The following is a 25,401-nucleotide window of genomic DNA, read 5'->3' on the forward strand; positions in this document are numbered from 1 at the left end:
CAGAGACGCACAGAACTCCACCCTCCTCCTCCACCCTCCCATCCTCCCATGCTCGCTTTTATGATCAGGTCAGGTCTGGACGCCAAAATGAACCAGATGCACCAAAACTCCACCCACTCCATCTTTTTTTTTCCCCCTTCTTTTTCTTTTTAACTGAGAAAACAAAATGTTTCCATGATGTTTGTCAGCTGCTTTTCATCAAACACTGAACCTATTTTTCCCCCCAGCCTTGCCTTTCTCGATTTTCTGCAAGAAACGTGCATGTTTCTTCTTATGCTGAGACTAATAAAACAGTCAGAAGCAATGTGTACATGATCTTCATCCCAACACAGCTGCTAGAAGCTCCACATCTGAACCATCAGCTCATGCATGTTTTGTGGATCCCCTTTTAAGGGCAGCGTGCACATCTCAGATTTTGCGTTAACCTTCGTCCCGTGCGCGCTCACCCTCCTCCTCAGAGAAAGCCGCGTGAACCCCTCCTCCTTCTCCTTCCCCTCCTCCTCCTCCCTCTCTCTCTCTCTCCGTGCGCTCTGGTCCTCCTCTGCGCGCTCCGGTTCTCGCTTCGGACAAACTGCGGCGGGGCGCTGGGGGTCTCCAAAAGTTTGCTGAAATTAGCGGAGAAGTTGCGCGACCCAAGGGGCCCGGGAGGTTCGGGGATTGTTTTTTTTAGGGTACCAGGGTGTCGTATGATTTGATATTCGGGGTGATTTTGTTCACAGTCCAGTCATGGAGACTCTCAGAGGTCTCCTTGCGCTCCTGTGCGCGTTCGTGGCTGCAGCGCAGACGACGGTCCAAAGAGCCAGCTTTGCGGGTAAGTTCGTCGGAAACAACTTGCTCCAAGTTCTTGTTCTTGTGTTTTGGTGTTTATGACACAGTGTTGCGTGTAAATCGACTGGGATCACTGATTTCAGCCTTGTTTTAAGATCAGATTTTCGGTTTCCTTGTGTATGGGCTTTTCCTTGCATGCGTAGCCTGACACAATAGCTGCAAAAATGCAAAATCTGAAATTGAAATGTAGGCAGAATTCTGTCCTGCAATAAACAGGCCTGTGATGATCAACTCCTGCGGGCCTGAAGGCCATAAAGTAATACCAAAGTGACAACTGCTGGCAATAAGCAAAACAGATGAACTGTAGATGATTTGATAAGGGCAACCAATCAGGAGAGCTGACTTTATTTATCATAAAATATCTGTATGTGATAAATTATCTTCATGTTATTTATTGTGATGCTCTAAGCCACCTTATTTTAATGGCCTGTGGGCCTCCTGTGCTGTGATACCTGTACCATTACCACTGGTTCTGACTGCATGAATTGGATGGATTATTGGTTTTTGTGCAAGTATATTTACATTTTGTTGTTCCAGCTGAAATTTTCACTGATTGATGTTTGTTTGCTTCGTGAACAGACTGTCCTGTTGACCTTTTCTTTGTGCTGGACACATCTGAGAGTGTCGCCCTCAGGCAGAAACCTCCCAACTTTTATATTGACCAGATCAAGGATTTCACCAAACGCTTCATAGATGAACTCCGTGAGATGTAAGACAAACACACACACACGAACACAGTCTCATGTAGTGACAGAAGAAATAAGAATTGAGATACTCTACTTATATTCTGAAGGCCAATTTGAATGAAAGTTTCATCTTTCTGTAGTGACGACATGTGGCGTCACTGCTGGATGTGGTCACAGGTGCGACATATTTGACCACGCCCATCACTGATGTTGACAGTGCAGCTAATGTGGTGTCATATTATATTAACATCTCTATGCTAGTTTAATTGATATATGTTTGCCTAATGGTGTTTGACAAATGTCCATTATTTGAGTGACCTTTCCGTACCAGGGTGTTTGTTAATGCTGTGTTTCTGTTTTCCAGGCGGCACGAATGCGACCGCATCCTGATGTGGAACTCAGGAGCGCTGCACTACAGTGACGAAGTCATCCTTGTTCGAGAACTAACTAACATGAACACCGAGCGCCAGGCCCTGAAGACTGCCATTGATGGCATCAACTACATCGGCAAGGGCACTTACACTGACTGTGCCATCAAGAGGGGTCTGGCAGAGCTGCTCATTGGGTAATTAATACTCATGCAGGACCGCAGTGTTAGCTGAGGTTGCAGTGGTCATATCTGAGTGTCTACCTTCATGCAGGGGGTCCCACTACCACGAGAACAAGTACATTGTGGTTGTGACTGATGGCCATCCCATCACTGGGTACAAAGAGCCATGTGGAGGAGTGCAGGAGGCTGCTAACGAAGCCCGGCAGCACGGGGTTAAAGTGTTCGCCGTGGCCATCTCACCTGACCAGGAGGTACAAAACACACACAGGTTCCTGAGACTACACACGTACAGGACACACACACAAATCAGTCCTTAATTAACATGTTCTATTTGAATATTCAACATTTCATGAAATGTTAACTTGTACCTACAGATGTTATTTTTATTTACTTTTTTTTTTTTTGCTTCATTTAAATTTATTTAAATGCTTAGCCCAATTCTAAGGCAATTTTATATGTTTAAATTTCTGTTTTATAGAGATGTAAAAATTCAAACATAACAAAGATTAATTTGGTCTCTATTTGAAATTCTTGTATGACTTAAGTCTGAAATGCACAAATGCATTAAACAAACACAAGGACATGCAATGCAGAATAAAACTGATTTAGAACAATGCAGGTTAATCAGGGCCTTTACCTTGTGGAAGGTCTGCTCTGTGGTGATCTGGTGAGGGTTTATGTTAACCTCCACAGACTCCAGCCACCTCCCACCATCTACAGGAATAAGTGGATGTAGACAAAGAATCAATAGGTTGATGGTTATTATTCACATTTTTTGGAAATCTCAGTCTGCTGTGGCCATATGAATATATCAAACTTTAAACTCTGAAATGCAGTTTTGACCACTAATCGTACAACCATTTCTCAATTCATAATCAACCACCTTAAAATAAAAGCACTCATTTATCTGCTGACATTGTGAACTGAGCCGAAGGGTATGCCAAAAACATACCCCATTAAATCTTGTTAATTGTTAATAAACGTGAAGAAACGTCAATGATGGGACCAAACTAAGAAGTGCATGAAGCTAGATAAAGTAAAACAATGATCACCACTCACATTTGTCAGTCTAATTTACAAACTGAGATATGTACAGGACTCAGATGACAGTTTTAAAGATATAAAGTGTGTAGATTTTCACTGCATAAATTCTGTGGTTAATATAATGATGGGTGATAAATTTACCTGTTTAGCAAGTCAGTTCTAATGTTGACAACAAGAAGTATCAACAAACTAACCTAAATCAAACCTTAAGCAATCAACTAATTAATTAATCAACAAACCAGTTAACCAACCAACCAATCAGCCAACACAACCCAAACTGATCCAACCAACCATCCAACTACCAACCCACCAACTCACCCAACCCATCCAACCAATCAAACTGACCTACTAACCGACCAACAAACCCAATCCAACCCATCCGACCAACTCAACTCACTAACCAACCATCCCAACCCATCCGTGCCCAACCATGACCCAGCCTGACCTAACCAACCAACCTCAACTAGCCCAACCCGTTTGAAAGCATCCAAACAGCCAAACTTTATTTATAAAGCACTGTTCATACAGCAAAGTGTAACAGTAGAAAAGTAAAAAAAAAAACAAATAAGGGAACAAACCCACAACTACTAAGCAAAAAAGGTTTGAACAGTAATCAACCATAAAGGGAATAAACATTTATGACCATATTATGAAGGGACTGAAGGAACTGAGGAAACAACAACGGTGAATTTTAGAATGATAAAAAACTGTAAATAAATAAATAAAATCCTGAAAAAAGTACTGAAATAAATACAAAGAAAATCTGAATAAAATATGTAAATCAGTGGAAGTGAAAGTGAATTAAAACTACATTTGCTTTCAACAAGAAAAGAGATGTAAAACTCATGAACACTAATATGGAAATAAATTATTATAAAATAAACAGGAACTAATACTCAAAACTAAAGTCAAGACTGAACAGATAAGCTGAGTAGAATCCCGCTCATCTTTGCAGGATAAGCCAAAATCACACTTTGAAATAGACAGATACCTCTGAGGCACCTTTTTTTCAGATATGAAGGTATGAATGTTTGTGTTTCTGATCTCACCAGGACACCAGGCTGTCGCTCATCGCCACAGACCACAACTACAGACAGAACTTCACTGCTGCAGACAACACCAGATCCACCAAGATCAAAACCATCCGAACCATCATCGATATGATTGTGTGTATCTTTTCCTCTCTTTACACTTTACAGTATATTTGAATTAGTGGATTAAATACTAACCATTTTTTTCTGTCTTTCTTTTTTTTGTTACAGACAAACGAGACAAAGGATGTGGTATGTGTTTTTTCTGTTTCTGCACAACATTAAAGCACATTGTTGTGGACCAGCTCTTTGTAACAACTGAAAAGCAGATTTATCCACAAGACATTTTCATGATATTGTGGCTGCTGAGGCTAAGTCTTCAAGTAGTAAATCTGACTGAAGTGGCCTGTAATTAGCACGTTAAAAGAGTCTGCTTTTGGATTAGTTTTTAAAACTGATTTAGTCCACTGAGGTCCAAACTCTGCTAAACTCTCCCACTTTAAGAAAACAGGAAATAGTTGCTGAGGAAATAGAAAAAGAGTTGAAATAATGACATAAGCTCATTAAGATAGACCAGATAACAACTGTTTGGGCTTCTTTTCTACATACTTTTAGTAACAGATGATTTTTTTTTAGGTATTCAACATGTTTTGCAGATTTGCTTTTGATGTTTTACACAAACACTTTGAATGCTTTAACATTTCTCTTTTGTTTTTGCAGTGCTGCTCCTTTGACTGCAATGTAAGTACCGTAATGTGTTGTTTATCTTGAAGCTAACACAAATTCAGTGGTTGTTGGTCTAGGAGAAATTATCATCATTTTGTTGTTTGTGCTGCAGGCTCCTGGAGGGCCAAAAGGACCAGATGGAGACAGTGGTGCCAAGGTTGGATGCCTATCAAGACAACGGAAATTACCAAACTCTATAACCCCCTCTGAAGCAATGTAAACTTATTATGTTTTAATCCATCTTTAGGGAGAGATGGGTCGACCAGGGATGCCAGGAGAGAAAGGAGATATTGGTGACGTGGTAAGTGCCATCCACCCAAAAACAGCTTCTCCAACCTGCTAATATAGTTGCAAAAAGACAGAGTAGTCACCTCATATTCTTGGATTTGTTTTGCCTATCAAGTGAGCTAATGTGTCTGTTTTGGGTTTTTTTTGTTACAGGGCAGCGTTGGTGATCCTGGTCCAGTTGGCTACAGTGGAATGAAGGTAGAGTGCAATTTAATTAATTTGATTTATGGAAAAGAAAATGTAAGGACAAGAAGATTTAGAATTAACAGATCAGCATTTATCATCATTAAACTGGTGACACCAAGTCTAAACAAGCAGCAGGCAACAATTCTGTTTTAAACATAATCAAAGATGGTATAAACAAAATGTCTCTCCCCCTCTTTGTAAAAGTTTTGTCTTTTCCTTTGTCCTAAAATGTAAAAATCCTGATAAATTTCAACAGTTTATTCAAGTTTTTTAATTTTAGAATGCAACAAAGTTTGTTTTACTAAACATAATGAGTTGCATTATTCCAGTTTTCATCTTTATTTCAATCTTCAAATAGCTTTTTTGTGGCTCTGGACACATGTTTATATTTAGGAGGAGAAGGAACAGAAATGACTCTTCTGCTTGTAAAGGTTGCAAACCTCAGTTTATACAGAAGGTGTATTCAGATCAAACTCTGGGTGAAAGTCCTTTGCACTTTCTGTGACTGATCTTCTCTGAGAAGAAACAAACAAAACCATAAACTGCTGAAGTTGTCAAAAATGGTTAAAACCCCTGAAGACAGGCCTGCTGTATACTAGGAAACCCAGATGCACTAACATTTAGAACAACTGAAGAAGCTCATGTTAGTAGAGTAGTAAGCTGGTTCTTGGTGAAGTACAACCGATAACTAACTTTAACGAGTACATATTAATACATAGTTTCATGTTCTGCTGGTTTGCTTACTTTTCTTCACGCTTGCTCGTTTTTGTAGTTCTGATTTACCAGAAAACAGCTGGTAAACGTCAGAGTTTGAAGAACCCAGCTGTGCTCAGTTTGTCCTCCATTACAGATCCTCTCTCTCTCAGTGCTGCTAAGATGAAACAAAACATCACAGTTTTTATAGTCATATGGATGAGTTTTCATGTATACATGTATACATACATGTGTACTCACCTCACCCAACTCAAAAACACATCTGTCTCCAAGCTTTAATTGTTTCTAGATTAAATTGCGCTGCCTGCATAGTTCACTTTGCTTTTACTCTAAACGCTCCTTTAGGAATGATATGATCGACTCTCGAGTTCATCTTTGGAAGCATTTTCTGCAATAATTTATTTCCTAGTAGTCGGGAGTTCTGCTGAGAGATATTCGTTCTGGGTAGAGTAAGTTAATGACTGATTTTTATGAAATCTACTGAAACACCGTGGAGATGTCTTGTAAGTCTAATTAAATGAATCCTGAACAGATCTTATCCACCTTATCACTGACCATCATTCTTCATGTTGTGATGATAAAATAAACTGTGTACTTCTGCTTTCAGGGAGATCGTGGTCCCAGAGGAGAGAAGGTAATATCACGCCCAAAATGTCTACAATCCTGCAATATTCCGATTATGTTGCATTCTGTAAAATTCATGGTGTGTCTTTTGTTGCTCTGCAGGGAGAAAGAGGACACAAAGGCTTCAAGGTGAGATGTTCTCTAATATTTAATCTTCATTGGGGTTTTTGTACTAAAATCTAGATTTTAGATACTTTTGTTATCTTTATTTTTGTTTTATTAACTTTTCTTCTGTCTTGTTGATCTGTACCTCCTCAGGGCGACAAAGGTCAAAGAGGGATAGATGGAATTGATGGACGCAAGGTGAGAAGAGCAAAAACAGCACGGATCGTGCTTTTTGTTTCTCTGTTAAATGTGTTTCAGCATGTGTTTCTGATCTTTCTTCTTCTCAGGGTGAATCTGGTTTCCCTGGGCTTTCAGGCTGTAAAGGTTCTCCTGGATCTGATGTGAGTTTTACTAATCGAGCTGACCTGAGCTCCACTCATTAATACACCCATTCCACACAGTTTGATTTGTAGCCTAAAGATGATTCACAATATTTTATTATTAGCACGTCACATGTATCTGCTGATAAATGCTTTAATCTTGAATACCTGCATATGCCAAGATATCCAGAGAAGATTAAATTGGATAACTCTTTAACTGAAGGATACTTGTTTAAGTAGGATCATTTTGATTTAAATTGTTTTGTAAACAAACGTTTTAGTTTATGTTTTTAAGCTATGTGCATTTTAGTGTGACAGATTTTGAGCTATCACAATAAGAGTGAAAGCATCATCTCAGTTCGACTTGATGATTAAATGTCTTTATAGAAATTATCAGTCAAAACGATAGTTCAGATCTTCTGAAGTGGGGTTCTGTGAAAAGGTTATGAACAAATAATATCTTACCTGTTGTAGATGGCTCACTGAACGGCCTCAGTTGGGTGAAACAGAGTTTAGGTCTGATGAGATTGAAGCTAATGTGTATTTTGAGTGAAGACCAACATCCACTTCAATCTCAAGTTTCATAGCTGTTTTATCAACTTTTATATCAACATCAGTGTAGCATTCCACAACTATTTACATTGAATTTTAATGGTGTTAAAGGATTGATTCGTGCTTTTATTACATCCCAGCTGGATTACTGTAATTCCCTGTATATTGGTTTTTAGCCAGGCCGACCTCTCACCACTGCTGGTTCAAAACGCTGCAGCTCGTCTTCTAATACGAAGAAGAAGGAGTGAACATATCACCCCGGTGCTGGCTTCCCTTCATTGGTTCCCTGTTTGTTATAGAATTGATTTTAAAGTTTTATTGTTGATGTAAAAGTCCCTGAATGGGCAGGCTCCTGTATATCTGTCTGACCTCCTGCAGCTTTATGTGCCCTACAGCTCCTTTAGATCGAATGATAATTTGCTTCCAGTTGTCCCGAGGTCCAGGTTGGTCCTCAGAGGTGATCAGTCTCATCTGTAGTTCTTAAACTGTGGAACAAACTCCCCCTACATATCAGCTCCAACTCTCAATGTCTTTAAATCTCATCCTAAAACACATCTGTACTCATTAAGCCACTCATTAATACATCATCAGAGTTGACATTTCTGCATCATTTTAATGTTTTATTGTTCTTCATTTTATTGTATGTCTTATTTTCTTTAATAGTTTTTTTTTTTTTGGTCTCTTGTGTTTTGTTATCTTCTTACTATTTTATGTAGAGCACTTTGGCTAGTAGCAGTTGTTTTTTAAATATGCTACATAAATACATTTGACTTGATATAATGTTTTGGTTATTTGCAAGAGCAAATAGTGGCGGCAGCAGCTAAGCGTTGGAGCACTTTCTTCAGAAATATCAAAATATTTCTTCCAAATTAGCCAAGGCTGGGGTTGTTTTAAGATAGCAGTTGTCCATTTTGTTTTTGGTCCTGCTCAGGCGAGACATTAGCTCATCAGTTATATTTTATTTTTCCAAACTGAGGTCATTCAGAAAGGTATCAACAACAGGTGTTAAATAATATTAACTTTTCATATCATTTCCACAGAACTCCACTTCAATAGATCTGAACCTTTGCTTTAAAAGAATTTGGAAAGTACCTGCATATTGGATAACAACAAAAAAAAAAAAGCAACACGTTAATTAAGCGTTAGTTCTTATGACATTACCAGGTTTGATGGAGTGCAGAAGCACAGACAGTTAAATATGTCAGGGTTAGTAGATGTTGCTGTTGTGGCGTTCCTTTTACTGATTATCACACCCAGACAAGCCACTTCCATATCCGCCTGAGGCTCCGGCTTGTTTGTTTACAAATTAGCCATTAGCCACAATTGCTTGTTCAGGAATGTACCGGACCAGCATCACGCCCTGCCTGTAGCCCAGGAGACAGGCACACAGGGGCTCTCAGCTCTTTAGTCACGACTTGTTTACATTCTCTTCTGTCGGACTGTTTAGATGAAGCCATATTCATACTGTAACCAAACTCTCACATGAGCTTATATGAGCATACAAGTACAGCAGATGGTTTTGGCTTTGACTGCTTGTGATCATTGTGTACTGAAAGCATATCTGTGCTGCGTGTCTGCAGGGTCAGCAGGGAGAGTCTGGACCGAAGGGGGACCCTGGCCCTTATGGACAGAAAGGAGAAAAAGTGAGTTATAAAAACTTGTGACATAAAGATCTTACGTTTCCGTTCGGTTGATTTCTTTTAAAGTTCTTTTTGCTTTTTTCAGGGAGACCCTGGAAAAAATGGTGAACCAGGACGTCCCGGAAACTATGGGCCCCTGGGCCCTAGGGTAAGCAAAGAGAAACTCGACAAAAGACAGAGCAGGTGCTGTTACGTGCATTTAACTATCTGCGTTGTTACAGGGTGAACCGGGCCCTCGTGGAGCTGATGGAGACAAAGGAGAGCGTGGTGACGATGTATGTGAAAACACTTCTGGACAACAACAGAAAAAAGAAGTTCATGACTTTTAAAAGCACCTTTTTAAACCCTGTATACGTGTGTGTTTCAGGGACCACCTGGAGCAGATGGGAGACCCGGCGAGAGAGTGAATAGAATTAATATTGACTTTAATTTATAATGTTTGTGTGATGGAACTGCCAGATTATGTGCTAACATCTCTGACATCCTTTGCAGGGACAAATCGGTGAGAAGGGCGAGCAAGGTTCCCGTGGAAACAGAGGTGCAAGAGGAGAACCAGTAAGTGATGATAAGAGAGACGATTCCAGCTTCTCTTCCTCAGAAATTCACAGAAAAAGCAGTTTGGCTCATGAGTCAGCCGCCGCCACACTGACCTTAATGGAACTCATAATATTTGTGGACTCTCCTCATGTGCTGATCTAACTCTGTTTAAATCTTGGCTCTCTGTTCTTTACTTGCCGTTAGGACACTTTACTCATTTGTTCTCGTTCTCTTGCCAGGGGGACCCCGGAACACGCGGAGACCAGGGGAGGGAGGGGACAACTGGCCCCAACGGAGAACCTGTAAGACACAATTCACACACTCAAAGCATAAACAAACACACACACAGGAGCTGCATGCACTGTTTGTTAGACTGTCGCTATAAACCGCCCACCACTCTGTTTTTTTATTCCTTTCCTTTTCTTTTTCCACTTGGCGATGGGAGTTTCCTTGTGCAAATGCACGTTTGAGCGTTTGTGCATCCATATTTCATGCCGAGGGGGGATCACACCGAGCCGACGCTTAAACAGAGGCAAATTTGGCCGTTGCCCCAGAGTGCTGCCCACTCCTCCTTCCTAAAGCTCCCATTTCTCGTTCTCAGCGTTCACACATAGTGGGAACACTCACTCTTTCCCCTCTGACTCAGTTCTTCTCTCCACCTGCTCGAGCCAAAGCCTCAGTTTGGTTTTCTTAATGAGGCACCAGTCAGTGTAATAATAATAATACGTTACAGGCGTTAGCTAACGTCCGTGATGTCAGAACTTTTCAATGGTTCTTTTGTGCTTTGGACTATGGCTCCTTTTCTCATCAGTAAGAACCAGGCATTAAAACGTGGAATATCTGACAGACTGGGCCCATGCCTTACTCTGTAAAAACTATTTCACACTCAGAGTGTGCTCCTCTTATTAACTATAATTTTAGGAATACAAAAACTCCCTGGAGTCACTATTATTAAATGTTGTCATAAATATTGTCATACATTTACTTTTTTTATTTAATTTCTTCACTCAAGCTACAATGCAATACAAATAATGAACCTTTGTTAAAAACTCAGTTGACTCCTTGCGTTAAATGTTTGTTTTTGGTCTGTTGTGATGCCATTTTCCAGTTTTATTCATTAGGTGTTTTAAATGCACCTCATTACCCGTGTTTTCCAGGGCGAGCCTGGAAAGCCTGGACCTCCTGGCTACAGAGGAGATGAAGGTTCACTGGGATCAGAGGTGAGTCCAGAGAAAAATGTCTAATTAGACGCTCAAATTCCTTTAAAATCCTAAATCATGTTTTATAATTATTCTGTTAAAATAAGTGATCTTGTTTAAAGGAATAGGTCAAGTTTATTTTTTAATGGGGCTCTGTAAAAAAGGTTCTGAACAATTAAATTCTTACATGTTGTAGATAGCCCTTTGTACAACCTTAGTTTGGGAAAAAATAGAGTTTAAATCCGTCCAGATTGATGAGCTAACAGCGAGTCTGAGTGACACTAAGACCAAAGTGGATCGCTTCTGACATAAATAACTCCAGTCTCAGAAAGTTCATAGTGTTTTTTGCAAATGCTACTTTATAAATCTTTTTAAACCTGAAGCTCTACTTGTTGGGAGTGGAGTTGTTTTAAGCAGCACTCAGACGAGCTGTTAGCTCATCGGTCTGGTCAGAGTTAAACTCTCTTTCTCCAAATTGAGGTCATTCAAAGAGCGATCTGCAGCAGATATTTACTCTTCATAACCTTTTCACAGAACCTCACTTGGAAGGGTCTGAGTTATTACTTTAACTTCACAATCTGCCTCAGATTGGAGAGGAAAGAGACGATCATTTGTTTCATTTGGCTGATCTTTTGATCTTAAATGGACAAGCCTCAGAGGATAAAAAAAGAAAAGAAAATGACAAACAAAAAGCTATGTTGCAGTCTTAGACAGTATTCTTTGCTTCAGAATCATAAAAACATGGTACAAAAAGTCACATCAGCTGCCATAAAAAAGCAATTACTACCATGTCATCTGTGTCACAGTGACATTAGTCATTAATCATCTGAAACTGTTAATATTCTCATTCATGAAGCTGCTAAAGTTACTCAGCACTCATTAACACACAGCCTGGTTGCCTGGTAGTTTAATATATTAGTTTTAAAGATGTAAACAGAAGTTAATCCTTTCCATCCTGTTTGTAGCTTCATTGGAACAACACGGAACTGGAAATTAAAGGAACATGATATTTTTAATGATTTAATGTCAGACACCCTGCTCTTAGTTTCAGGTTCAGTAACATCAGTTTCAGCTGACTTCTTGTTGTAAAGCTGTTTTTCTAACCTTAATCTCAACCCTGGTGATGATGTTTCTCATCCAGAATAATATATATATATATATATATATATATATATATATACAATAAAAACAGAGGCTCTAGTGGTTCAGATCATAATTTATATTCTCACTCTCAAGAATGTGCTAAATTTAGTTTTTAATCTTTCTCTCATCCCGAAGGGCGCCAAAGGACCGAGAGGAATCAAAGGATCTCCAGGAGACAGAGGCCCAATGGGGCCGAGGGTGAGTGATGGAGACAGGGAGGCGAGCAGAGACAGATGTGAGCCGTTCATCAGAAATCCTGACATGAGGACCCTTTTTTTATTTCAGGGAGATGATGGTGTCCAAGGGAATGGCACAGCCGGCTGTCCAGGTTTTCAGGTCTGTGCTGTAGCTCGTTAATTTCTTGTGGATTTTGAATATATAAATAAATCCTTCCTGAACATTTCTCACTGTTTGTGTGTGTGTGTGTTTTCAGGGTTACCCTGGGCCCCGTGGAGATCCCGGTGAGCCGGTGGGTTTTCTTTTAATTATCGGTTCAGTCGCTGGATATTTTATTCTGCATTAAACACATTTTAGAAACTTCTGATGCTAAAAGTGTTTTATTAGGAGTTGATAAGTGACTTTCATCAGACTGGGAGGAATTCCCTGGGATTTATTGGTGTTTAGCGTTTTACACCACTGATAATGACCTTGCTTGAAGTGGCAGCGGTTTGAAATGAATTATCACGCCGATGTTCGCCTGTGACCCCTGAACATTTGCTGCGTGACCCTCAGGGTGGCAAAGGAACTCCCGGACCCAAAGGAGATGACGGAGAGCCCGGAGAGCCAGGCGCTGATGTGAGTCTTAACTTTTTTTCTTTCTGGAGTTGCTGCTCGCTCTTGATCTCTTCTTATCCTGAGTTGGCAGATGAATCTTACAGGATGTGTCGCAATTTTTGACTTACGAGCACAAAAGCATATTTTGTTTTGTCAGTAATTTATATGATTTAAAATAATAAATGTGAAAACTTTAAATCTTTGGTTTTTAATTTGCCTTTAGCCTTTTGGATATACTTTTTATTCTTTCTCTTGACTTTTTTTGTGTGTTTTTAATCTTTTATGTCCATCCATCTTGCTTCCACACTCCTCCTGTTTTACAGCTGGAAATCTTTTAACTACAACTGAACACAATTTGTGTGAGTGTGTTTGTGTGTGTGTACCACTGGGGAAGAAGGATTTGAGCTGATGCAGCTGTGTATATGTTGTTGTCAAGGATACCAGGAAATGAGCACAAACCATGAGGGGACTGTAGTACTGTGTGTGTGTGTTTGTGTGTGTGTGTATCATAGTGTTGCAGTTTTAACATCTTAACGGCACATTCAACCCGAACATGTTTACATTAAATTTTTACATTTCCCAGCTTTCTCTGTCATGACATAAACACGTCTGCATGTTTGCAGTTTTTCTCTTTTGTACATCGGCAGAGCTCTGCCCTTCTCTCTACAGCTGTCGCCCTCAAAGCTTTAGATTTACAGCAGTTTACACTTTATCAAGGCTTTTGTAGTCTTGTAGTACCGGTCAGGATTAGATAGTTCACCACATGACCCTTGTGAACTATTGTCCTATTAAGTAATTATCGCCCGCTGCTGAAAGGCAAAGTTTAACAATAATATTTTCCTGTGTGTCTATCTATTACCAGAACATTACATGAACTCTTTACCAAATTTAATGAAATTTGCAGAAAGTAATCTTTGTATGTATATCAATAGCTGGTTAAGTTTTGAAGCCAACCCAATTCAAGATGGCCAACACACCTTGGAAAATACAGAAATGGCTCTTACTCAGTTAGTTTTACTGATCTTGACTTAAATTTTGGTGCGATTGTACCTAAGAGTCCTCCTCAACACATACTCTAAGTGCTACTCCTTGTGCGAGGGTTGTCTTTCAATTTTCTGTTCAGTTGCTGGATATTTTATTCTACATTAAACACGTTTTAAAAACTTCTGATGGTAAAAGTGTTTGCTTAAACCTTTAACTTTAACTGTCTGAGTCAACCCTGTTTGTCTGTTACCAAAACGTCCTATGAAGCGTTGAACAGATTTTATTGAAACTGAACACACAACTACAACCAATTAACTTTTGAAGTAAATCCAATTCAAGATGGCTGCTACAGCTAATCCACATTAGCCAACACAAAAAAGGCTACAGCTCAGTCAGTTTTACAGACATTGAGCTAAAATTTGATGTGGTAATAGCTGAGGGTTACTAACAACACATACACTACTCTGAGAATGAAATCTCACGACATTGCATGAGTTTACGCACAATGTTACTTTTACGATTTGACTAAAACAGCTACAGCTCTATTATTTCTCAATTTAAGATGATCTTAGTCTTAAACTTTAATTTGTTTGTTTGTTTTAGTTTTTGCAAAGTAAATACAAAACTGTAGGCACCACCCACATATCAGTGTGTGATCCTTTAGCATGAAACAGCCAGTACCTCTAAAACTCACCAGTTTGCATTTTGTGCTAGAATAATTCAACCAAATCATGTACAAGGCAAAAGCTGTGGTTTTAGTTTAAAAAAAATAATGAAATACAACTCATTTTATTTCATAAAGCGTTGTTCAGCTGGTTTTGTCTTTTGACTGAGCTAGGCTAAAACATGGAAAGGGTGCCATTCTCTGCCAACAAACCAGTGGATTGTGTTTCTGGTTTAATGGTAAACAAGGACCTCAAACATGGCACTTACTCATTTTTCCACTGCTACTGCTCTGTCTGAATGAGACCTTTATTAAAAGTGCATTATTCGATGCCCTTTTTCTGTCTCAGAGGAGAAAAGATGAATTCCTATCTCCAGAGGCTTCTTTTTTCATGTCTCTTTCTCAAGATTCCCTGCCATTCGTACTTTTGTTCACTCCTTTAAAGAATCTGTTTGATTCATGTAGCTAGTTATAATCCTTTGAAGACATTTCCCTTGCTGTTTGCTAAAGTTTACACTATAAGTTTAATAGAAATGGTTAAAAATTTCCACATAGTACAGGCTTTTGCTGGCTAGAGGGGACATGAGCTTAAAGACCAGGGTGTGTTGAAGAAGATGAAGGTAGGGGCAGATCCTCTGACTTTTCTACCAGTTAACTTCAGCTAACATAGACCAGTTGAAAATGATTTGACTAATAGTCCTGTCTGGCTGAAGGTCGTCACGTATGATGCCATAAAATCCAGGTCAGAAGGGTTGTTTGTGTGTAACTGTGGATGAAGTAGTCCATGTTCTTTACATCACCTTGGCCGAAGCTGAGAATGTGGAGTAAATGGAAACATGTGTTGTGTGAAACAGACAGATATATGTCTGTGTGTGTGTGTTATTATTCAAGGCTGACACTGACTCGGTGTGTGTTTACAGCCAGGTGGTTGGGATTACCTTCTGTCTATCTCCTCCTCCATATCTGTCCGCTGCAGTCGACAGTTTTCTGGTCTGAGTCTGCTCTCAGCACAGATCAAAGAGCAGCAAGGATTCGGGGGCCTTGCAGAGATGGAGATGGTGTATTTGGTTTATTTTGCCTGGTAGTGATTACCATTCACTCAGTTTGCTATCGCTCTTAAACCAAAATACGACCATTTCTTCAAAGAGGGGACACACATTTAAGAGATGGGATAGTTTTCTTTAATAGTTTTTTTTCAGTTTCTGCAGTCCACACAATAATCCAAGAAAGATCAGCAGCTGCAGCAGCTGCAGTCATTTTTGGCAGCTCTCTTCGTCTGCAGCTGCTTTGGCTCTTTTGTATTATTTGTTTTAATCTTGTGATACGATATCTCTCTGAAAGGCAAACTTTTTAATAAAGAAGGCAAGTAAATGCAGTTAATGTTTTGACACATATCTGTAAACATATGATCGCTCATCCAACTTTCTCTTCTTCTGGAGCATCTTCCAGCTGCAATATATCCTTTTTAGACAGCAAATAACCTAATGTCGTCAACAAACTTTATTCAGTGTACAGCCAGCATTTGTTGCTTAAAAGACACAACATGAATTCAGTTTTCTTTTTATTGGCTTTGATGTCAGGTTTTTTTGTTTGTTTTTTTTTAACAAAATTGTTGGCATAGCTCTCCTGTTTGAATTTATGTTTTGTTCCTATTAAACCCTAGAAAAATAAGTAAAGCTCTCCACGCTCTAGTACCATGTCATAAACGTTTATGCTCAGCTGTGCACAAAACTGTATCCAGATTTTTCTTTTCTTCTTTTTTTGGGGGGGTAAATTTATTGCTCATTGCATTTTTCCGGCACAGAGCCATGTTTAATGCTGATAACTGAGCTCCCACCTTAAAGTTTTGTTGCAGTCTGGTCTATGCTGTCAGTAGAGATGTTTTCATCAATCTCAATCTGCATCACAAAGAAATAATGGTGGTCATTTTCCTGCAGTCATGATAAACTTCTCCACGTCTGCATGGAAACAAAACTGTCATGTGGTGAAGAGCTCTGTTGCTCATCAGTACAGACTGTAACTGTTTTGTTGCTGTTATTGAAAAAAAGGAGATGCTTTTCTTTGATCTTCATTGTGCTTCTCTTCACAGAACAACCAACCAGGGCCTCCTGGACTTAAAGGGGCCAAAGGTCACAGAGGGCCTGAGGGCAATCCGGTAAGACTACTGTGAAACGGATTCTGAGTGTTTGCATGTGTTTGGGCTGAAGCTTCTTCTGCAAGATCAGATGATGGAGAGACTGCTGTCCACACACACACAAACACAGTTAGCATCTTTGTCAGGTTTGATATAAATGTTCAGCTGGAATCAGAGATGAAACCACCTGTCTACACATATTTGTCCACAGCTGAAGAACTGCTCTGCTGTTATTAAACCTAAAAAAAAGTCATTATCGTCAGAATAAAGTAATAATTGTATTTTATATCCAAAACTTTACCTGCTAGCTGCAGTACCTCACTGTCACGTCTCTGCAGTTTTGAACATGTTCTTAAAATTTGCAGGACAAACTGTCTCTCAAAATAGTCACAGAGTCATTGAAGGCGTCTCCAAACCACCCACCATTCTCAGGTTTTTTTTTTCCATGAGTCAGAAAATATGAGAAATGTAAGATCCTTAAGAGGGGTTAGCAACCTAGCAAAATAAATTGTGACTCATTGGAGACACGAAAGAGAATCTAATATTCCGGGCAACCCTGTGAGCGCAACAAAACCGCAATTATATTGAGAATAAAATGTGAACACATTGAGACTTAATTAAGACACTTTGTAATCAAATTGATGCAAAATAATTCAAGTGATGTGTATGCAAACTCCTGGCTGATTCTGGCTCAAATGTTGGTGTTGTAAGCACCAAATCAGGGAGACTCCATGTAAAAATTCATGTAGCGTCCCGCAATTTTGTGTCTCCAACAGTAGCAGCCCAGTGAGATACAGGCTGAAGGAATATTGTGGCCATGCGTTTGTTTTATTGAAAAAATATATGTTTACTTAGATATTGGTTTTGGTCTGCTCCTGGAAGTATTCGCTCTTAATGATGGATTTTTACTCAGTTGAAATGTATAGTTCTGAAAAATGTAACAATTGTTTAAAAAACTGGAGATCCTAAAAGAGACCCTTGGAGCTGACTCTAAAACTGCCTCAGTCCTCATGAATGAGCAAGAGATTAATTTGTTAACCCATGATCAATAAAACTGGTTTGGGGTTTTTGTAGCTAACTTGTTTTACCCGCAGTCTCAATCAAGATTAATTTCTGTCTAGCTAATGAGTTTAAAATGTACTTGGGTTTCAAATTTTGCAAGACTGAGGGCGTGGCTGCGTTGAGTTATTGCTGAGTGTTAACCAATGGTCTTGCAGAGTGTCATTATGGTAATAGTCCAAAAAATAAAGTCAATGTTTTCCATTAGCAAGCTTCAAACCAACATGAATGTCACAGTGGTTTCAGCCAAGTGGTTAAAGAGAACATCGCTCTTATTTTTGGCTACTTTTCCAACATGCACTTGGGGTTACCATGACCCGAATGACTGGGACTTTTTACCTGTAGGGTAGGAGTTTCTGCTGGTTTCAGGGCAGCAACTGAGTAACCGGTAGTTCATTTCACTGAAAACCAAGACTGACAAATTACCGAGACATTGAAAGGTGACGTCTGTGAATGTGACTCACTGAATTCAGAAAGAAAATGTGTTTCCCATTTGTTTTAATCAGATAACGAGTAAGGCTTGTAGTGATGTGGAAAAAACCTTTACTACACTGATCTAACTGTAGTGCTGTGTGAAAGGCATCTTTTCTAAGGCAAACCGTTAATCAAACTTTAATTTTTTGGTCTTTTTTCTTCTTTTATCTCCCTCCCTTTCTCTGCTTCCCATTTGGCTGGTGCCTTTTCTGCATATTTTTCTCTAAACGGTTTGCATCATATGTTCTCGAGACAGTTTCTTTCCTCTAAAATTAGCAGCTGTCTCTCTTTTTACTTCGTCTTTCCCACACTCATTCTGTGTGTGTGTGTGTGTGTGTGTGTGTGTTTGCACGATTAGCTGGTGTGTTTGTCACAGAAAAGAATGCTCTTTAACTGAGTTTTAATGTGTGCTAAAACAAAACAGATGGTTGTCATGCAACAAAGTGAAAAAAAAAGCTGTTGCCATGAATTTTAGGAAGATTCTGATGCTGTTGCAGAAAGATAGCGGCGCGCACGTGTCAGTGGGTGTGGATGTGGGTTCAGTTAATGTGGGAATCTGGTTTTTCCGTCGAAGGGATAATGATTTTCCAAAGAACCCCCTCCTGTTTTTATTCGGCTTCAAACACAAGAACTCCTCTACAACTGGCTGTCATCTTGAAGTCAAACCAAACACATTTTTGTTAAAAAAAAAAAAAAAAGACAAACACGAACATTTTATCAGGAAGAATCTCCATTTACTTTATTCTGTCTTTCTTTAGGGTCCTGTTGGACCGCCTGGACCTCCAGGATCTGATGTGAGTATAAAATAAAATCTGCTCGTTCCTTGTGAACTTCTGCCCTCGTTTCAGTCGGAAGACCAGATGTCAGAGGACCCCACATCTAATTTCCCCTTGAGCCTGAGCTTCTTATGAATGTGAAACCGATAGCGCACGTTCAATCCAAGCCCCCAGTTTAATTTCCTGAACCCTAAAACCCGTCGGATTTCACAAACCTCTGAGTAAAATGTCATTGTTGTCCTGGTTTCGTTTTCCCTTTGCTGGTGTTTTGTGTTTTAATAGTATGTGCTGTAACAGTGCATTATACCATACTGTTATCTGAACTCCACCTCTCTCCACAGGAATGTGAAATTCTGGATATCATCATGAAGCTCTGCTGTGAGTTAAACCCTTTAACTCAGAGTAATCGAGCCATACGTATACTTCATCGTTTTGCCCTTTTCAACTCTGCGGCTTTAAGTTAAACATGTCATTTAAAACTGAGGCAGGTTGCTCAGGTTGTGTTGCGTTATGTTTTCATCTTCCCAGTTGATTAACGTTGACTTGTGTTTTTCTTTTCATCCTCTTTGAACCACTTTCCAGCTTGTTGTGGTAAGTTTGGAGTCTTTTTTTCTAAATTACTTACACTCTGTGGCCATTTTAATTTTGATCGCTAATTTTGAGCTCAGATTTGATGTGGTAGTAGCTGAGAGTCATTCACAACACATACTTTAAGTGTGAGATCTTGTGGTATTGTGTGCAGTCGATCATAGGTCAGAACAGCTATACTCTCAACATAAGTCTAAAACTAAGACATGAAAGGTGGCGGGCAATATGCAGTCCTTCAAGGTCTAGGCCTTTAATGTGTGAGTGTGTGTATTTTGTTTCTTCAGAGTGCAAGTGTGCACCTGTGGACTTGGCGTTCATCGTGGACAGCTCAGAGAGTATCGGTGCCACAAACTTTGCCCTCGCCAAAGACTTTATCGTCACAGTTATTGACAGACTGATTAAAAACCACCAAGTCAAGGTAACGTCTCTCTTGAATTTATACTGTTTTGGCATTTGACAACATTGCGTTCATACTTATCCATCCCTGCCCAGCCTCTGCGGGATGACAGTTATTTGACCTTCGTGGAGTGTTTTTCTCAAACTCCACCAGGACTGTTTTACAGAGGTGTTACCAAACGCTCGCCTCGAGATCAGACCTCAAAATAGAAAAGGGTGAATTAAAGATGTTGACTTTTGGATCGTGCTCATCTGGCTCTCCTATGACTCCACTCCTCCAATTTGGATGTAGTTAATCGGAATGGGTGGGACGCAGAAATGTTGACAGGGCAAAACGTGCTTATGTGACACGCAGACTGAAAAGGCAAACTCACCGTGCTGTTTTTTTTCCTTTTCAGTTTGCAGCTAACCAGTCCACGGTGAGTGTGGTCCAGTACAGTGGATCCAAAGCCCAGGAAGTTGTGAAACTCACCAGTACCCTCGCTGACTTTAAACAGTGAGTTCACAAACATTCAACAGGAGTCATGCTTGCCTGTTTTACCGTTCTAGCTTGTTATTATCGTCCACCACCAAAAGGCGAAGGCAGAAGGTTATGTTTTTGCCTGTGTGTGGGTGTGTGTGTGTCTGTTACCAAAATATCTCATGAATCACCGAACAAATTTTAATGAAAAACTCAGGCAGTAATGATTGGCTGTAAAACTACAACTGATTAACTCTTGGAGTCAACTCGTTTCAACATGGCCACTGCAGCTAATCAGACTTAGCCTACAGAAAAGTGGCTACACCTCAGTGAAACCTAAAGATACTGAGCTAAAATTTGGTGTGGTGGTAGCTGAGAGTCATTCCCAACACGTACTCCAAACACTAACAGATCACGTGACATATCAGAAGATTGCACATGAGGTTATTTTCAAGGTTTAACCAAAACAGCTACACCTCTAAAATGTCTCAACCTGAGATGATCTTAGCTTAAAACTAAAACATCACGTTGGGTGATATGTTATCCTTCAAGGAATGCTGTCTTTAATTTAAGCTGTTTTTGTTCAAATGAACAGAAAAGCTTCATTTCTGCTTTTTCTTTTTAAACCTACTTAGTGTAAAACATCACTAAAGCTACAAAACATTTAAATATCTGACAGCTCTCATGAAAAGTCTATAAGCTAATAACTAAAAGGATCCTTTTTAACAGATATACTGTGTCAATCCAGATCAGTTATGTCTAAAGAAAGCTTTCCACTTTGGTAAAGTTCCTCATATTTTCCTTGTCTCATGTGCGTGTTTGTGTTTTTCTGTGTGTTTGTACAGGGCGGTGAAAGACTTGCGCTGGCTGGCTGAGGCCACTTACACAGCCGAGGCCCTTGAATTCTCTCTGAAAGAAACGCTAAAAGACATGAAGAAAGACAACAAAGTTGTTCTCGTTCTCACTGATGGACGCTCTGATATTGACAGAGACAAAGCTAACCTCAATGCGCTCTGTGGGAAAGACCTTGTGGTGAGTGCAGTCTGTCTTCACTGCACACAGTGCGTTGCAAAGGTTTTCAATATTTGAGTCATCTCTTTCTATTTTGTTGCCTTTCAACCTGGGATTTTATTGGATTTCTATTTTGATTGTTGGTAAAAATGCTACAAAAATACTTCAGATTAGGTTCAATGGGGGAAAAAAATGTTTTAAATAATTTCAGCCACCACCTTTCTTTTAGTTCATCTCCGTGGTTTTGGGCCATCAAACTGCTGCAGCTCCTTTGGGTTGGATGGGTGCTCCTTGTGTCCAATTTTCAAATCATACCAGAGATTCTCAGCTGGATTGAGGTCTGGGCTTTGATTGGAGCATTCCAGGACATTCAGATTTTTCTCTTTAAACCAGTGGAGTGCTGCTTCAGCAATTGGTTCAGGGTCATTGTCCTCCTGGAAGGTGGACTTCTGTCCCAGTCTCAAATCTCTAGACCTTTATATATCTTTCCTCCAACTCTTCCCCAGTCCTTGCCAAGGAAAGACAGCCCCACTGCATGATGCTGTCACCACCATGCTCCAGACATGGCTTTGTAACTGATGGCCAAATTGATGTCTTTCTTTATATATTTTTCTTAAGTGATGTCTTGTTCCTGTCCACTCCTCCATGAAGCCCAGCTCTGTGCAGCTCATAGTGCTCCTATGGACAGATCCTCCCATCTCTGCAGAGGAGCTGCAGCTCCATCAGGGTTATCTTCAGGCTCCTGAATGTTTCTCCTGTTAATGCCCTCCTTACCTGGTCCGTGAGTTTTGGTGGACGACCCTTTTTTGCCAGTGTTGGTGTGCTTACATCATCTTTGTATTTTCTAATAATGGATGTAATGGAGCTCTGCAGGATGTTCTGGTTTTGGAATATTCTACTTCTAACCCAACCCTGACCTGTACTTCCTCACAACTTTGTCTCTGACCTGTGTGGAGAGCTCCATGGTCTTCATGCTGTCTCTTGCTTGGGTGGTGGTTCTTTACTACTTAGAGGTGTTGCGCTGAATACTTTTGCTACCCTGCATATGATAGTTTCACACAAACTTTATCTGTTAACCTGAAACTCTTGTGCCTCGTCTCCAGGTGGGGGGTTTAGGAGTTAAGGACTACTCAGGCCGCCAGCCCAACAAGGAGCAGCTTCAGGCTGTGACGTGTGAGTCTGACACCAAACCAGGATTTTCTTTTGTACTGGAGAACTTTGCTGAGCTGCTGGATGACAATTTCCTTCGGAATCTCACAGCCAAGATCTGTCAAGGTACGCAGCAGCTACTCAAATACGCTCACGCAGTTTGTTTGACATTTCATACAAAGTCCAGTTGAACTGATTTATCTTCTGTCATTTTGTCTTGCAGAGAAGAAATGCCCAGACTACAAATGTCCAAGTAAGTGTTTTTTTTTTCAATATTTAGTTTCTAATTTCTAATTAAATGTCGAGAAGTGTTTTTGTTTGAATTTTGACTGAAATGTTTTAGGTAATAAAACATGAAACGAGCAGCCAATCTGCTTGTAAAGTCTGAATCATTGTCTAAATCGGGGGTGGCCAATCCTGGTCCTGGAGGGCCACTATCCTGCATGTTTTCCTTGTTTCCCTGCTCCAACACACCTGATTCAGTGGTTAAATGACCTCTTCTTGTTCTGCAGAAGCCTGTTAATCACCAATTGATTAAAATCAGGTGTGTTGGAGCAGAGAAACAAGTAAAACATGCAGGATGGTGGCCCTCGAGGACCAGGGTTAGCCACCCCTGGTCTAAATGCTTCTTCAGTTCTGTTGCATCTTGTTGCTCTGCTGATTGGATTCACTGAATAGAGCTTTTGTCAGATGTTCTTTGGGCATTTATTTGGTTGTTTTTGTGTTGCAGTCTCTTTCGCTGAAGCTACCGACATTTTGGTGATGATGGACAGCTCAGCCAGTGTGGGCCATAAGAACTTTGAGATAAGCAAGACCTTCGTCCAACGCTTAGCCGAACGTTTCCTCACAGCCGAGAGAAAGGAAAGTGTCAGAGTTAGAGTGAGCGTGGCCCAATACAGCCGGCGTCCTCTGATGGAGCAGGCACTTACCAACAATTTGACCTTGCTGCATTCTAAAATCGAAGAAGCAGCCTTCCAAAACGACGGCACCGACGTTGTAGAGGCTCTCGGATTTGGCGTCAGCAGTTTCCGTGGTCGTGGTGATGCGTCTTCCTCGGGCCGGAAGAAGATAGTGCTGTTCTCTGACGGCCGGTCTCAGAGAGTCACCGATGCCCTTCTGGAGAAACGAGTTCGTGAGGTGTCAGACGCCGGGATCGAGCTCTTCGTCATCTCAGCTGGCAGCCAGGTCAGCGAGGCCAACCTCCGCATGCTGGTGAGCAGGGGGCGGCAGGACGACATCTCCTACGCTCAGCGCCACCTGTTCCGCATCGCAGACTACCCCTCTCTGCTCCGCGGGGTCTTCCACCAAACCGTCACCCGCAGGGTCTCTTTGCCCTAAATGTCAACAAAAAGGACCAACGTGTTTTAGTTTTTTAGTTCCATTATAAATATTCAGTCTCACCCATTTACAGTGTTCAAGTACGTCTGACAAAGAAAGAGGAAATGTCACAAAGTTACAAAAGATTGTGTGACCAATAAATGTAAATATTTTTACTGAACAGCTCTTTTACTTTAAATTGATCCTCCAAGGCAGAACATTTCAGACTCTATCCAACCACAACCCTGTGAATTTGCTCATTAAAATCAGCTATTTTTACATACTGTGTGACAGTAAACAAACAGGACATCCTGTATGTTTGCCTTTGTGGTAAAATTAATAGTAAAAAAGTCTTACTTCCAAGCAGCGAACTTTGATCCTGGAGAGATCCTGGAGAGATCCTGTAACGGCTGCACAAATTTTTTTTTTTCCATTTTTTTTATCTGGACTGATTTCCTCTCAGGTACTCTGCCTTTCTGTGTCAAACTCAGCTTTAACGTTCTTCTTCCAAACAGTGAGCACTGAGAGAAACTCCCTGAAGCGTCACATTTTTGTCTCTCCAGGACCAGAGTTCCTGCTGTTTTTTGGTTTAACGTGGATCCATTTTATAGCTCTTAGTACTCCTTAAAGTGGCATCGGACGTGTTGTCCTACATCAATGCGAATAAGTTCAAGTTTAAATCAAGTGAACATAGAAACATACACTTCTCCCTGCACTAGTATGAGCAGAGAACTGGTTCCTAACTGGTTTATCACTTTAAGTTTTGTCAGCATGGAGCATGTTGGAAAGCAAATTATGGGATAATGCCAATGTGTTACTGATTTGATTAATGCTCTCAGCCAACTTTATTTCAAGACTATTAGATCTCCAGCACAACAGGGAAAACAGGATGTGGCAATCAGGCAGACTTTGAAGTAATTCCACAAATATTTCACCTGACACCAATGAAACCAGCTGGACTCAACATGTGTGAGTCTGTGTGGATATCTGGTGTGTGTGTGTGTGTGTGTGTGTGGTTACATCATATGAACGAACATCTGTGAAAACTTCGGCAATCGTTCTGTAACTGGTTTTGCTGGGGGTACGATGGCAGAAGCCTGTTTTTTGTTGTTTGTGCAGCAGAGAAGCTTCATCCGAACATGGAAACATGGACTCACACTAACACACACATATTTACCTTCCATCGGTAATTTAGGAAAATGTCTGTCATGGTTAAAAGTTCTCAAGGAGCTCATGAGCCACCACATAGCTTTTACAGTAAATCCCTAACAGGCTTCACCTGATGTGTTGCCCAGAGCGGCTAAGAGAAATACTGAAGTGTTGTTTTCATCTGTGGTGCTATTATTCTCAGTGTATGTTCTTTGAGAAGATATTTTTTTAACTGAGGGAACACAGCCTCTGTAGTGTTGTAAGAGCGCTTTCAATAAAGGTTGTTACACCAA

General features: G+C 40.3%; 1 protein-coding gene across 1 annotated transcript; it reads left to right on the forward strand.

Moving 5' to 3' along the window:
• Positions 1-507: 507 nt before the first annotated feature.
• On the forward strand, positions 508-25,401 carry col6a1 (collagen, type VI, alpha 1). The gene is made up of 35 exons (XM_017420877.3): positions 508-811; positions 1,408-1,537; positions 1,879-2,079; positions 2,156-2,315; positions 4,161-4,274; positions 4,371-4,391; positions 4,860-4,880; positions 4,978-5,022; positions 5,113-5,166; positions 5,307-5,351; positions 6,661-6,687; positions 6,780-6,806; positions 6,936-6,980; positions 7,070-7,123; positions 9,235-9,297; positions 9,380-9,442; positions 9,516-9,569; positions 9,662-9,697; positions 9,787-9,849; positions 10,071-10,133; positions 10,989-11,051; positions 12,309-12,371; positions 12,459-12,509; positions 12,607-12,642; positions 12,906-12,968; positions 16,685-16,750; positions 19,021-19,056; positions 19,380-19,416; positions 19,621-19,629; positions 19,911-20,044; positions 20,421-20,518; positions 21,328-21,514; positions 22,597-22,768; positions 22,866-22,895; positions 23,373-25,401. The coding sequence occupies exons 1-35, from the start codon at positions 727-729 to the stop codon at positions 23,978-23,980; spliced, it is 3,024 nt and encodes a 1,007-aa protein (XP_017276366.1). The 5' UTR covers positions 508-726; the 3' UTR covers positions 23,981-25,401.

Source organism: Kryptolebias marmoratus, linkage group LG20 (genome assembly GCF_001649575.2).
Source record: "Kryptolebias marmoratus isolate JLee-2015 linkage group LG20, ASM164957v2, whole genome shotgun sequence".
In the NCBI taxonomy this organism is placed as follows: Eukaryota; Metazoa; Chordata; class Actinopteri; order Cyprinodontiformes; family Rivulidae; genus Kryptolebias; species Kryptolebias marmoratus.

Bases quoted from the DNA above. Each gene is read 5' to 3' on its own strand.
- col6a1 (XM_017420877.3), top strand. From the start codon at position 727: ATGGAGACTCTCAGAGGTCTCCTTGCGCTCCTGTGCGCGTTCGTGGCT. The intron at 5,023-5,112 runs GTTGGATGCCTA...ATCCATCTTTAG, and splicing joins ATGGAGACAGTGGTGCCAAG to GGAGAGATGGGTCGACCAGG. The intron at 20,045-20,420 runs GTAACGTCTCTC...TTTCCTTTTCAG, and splicing joins TTAAAAACCACCAAGTCAAG to TTTGCAGCTAACCAGTCCAC.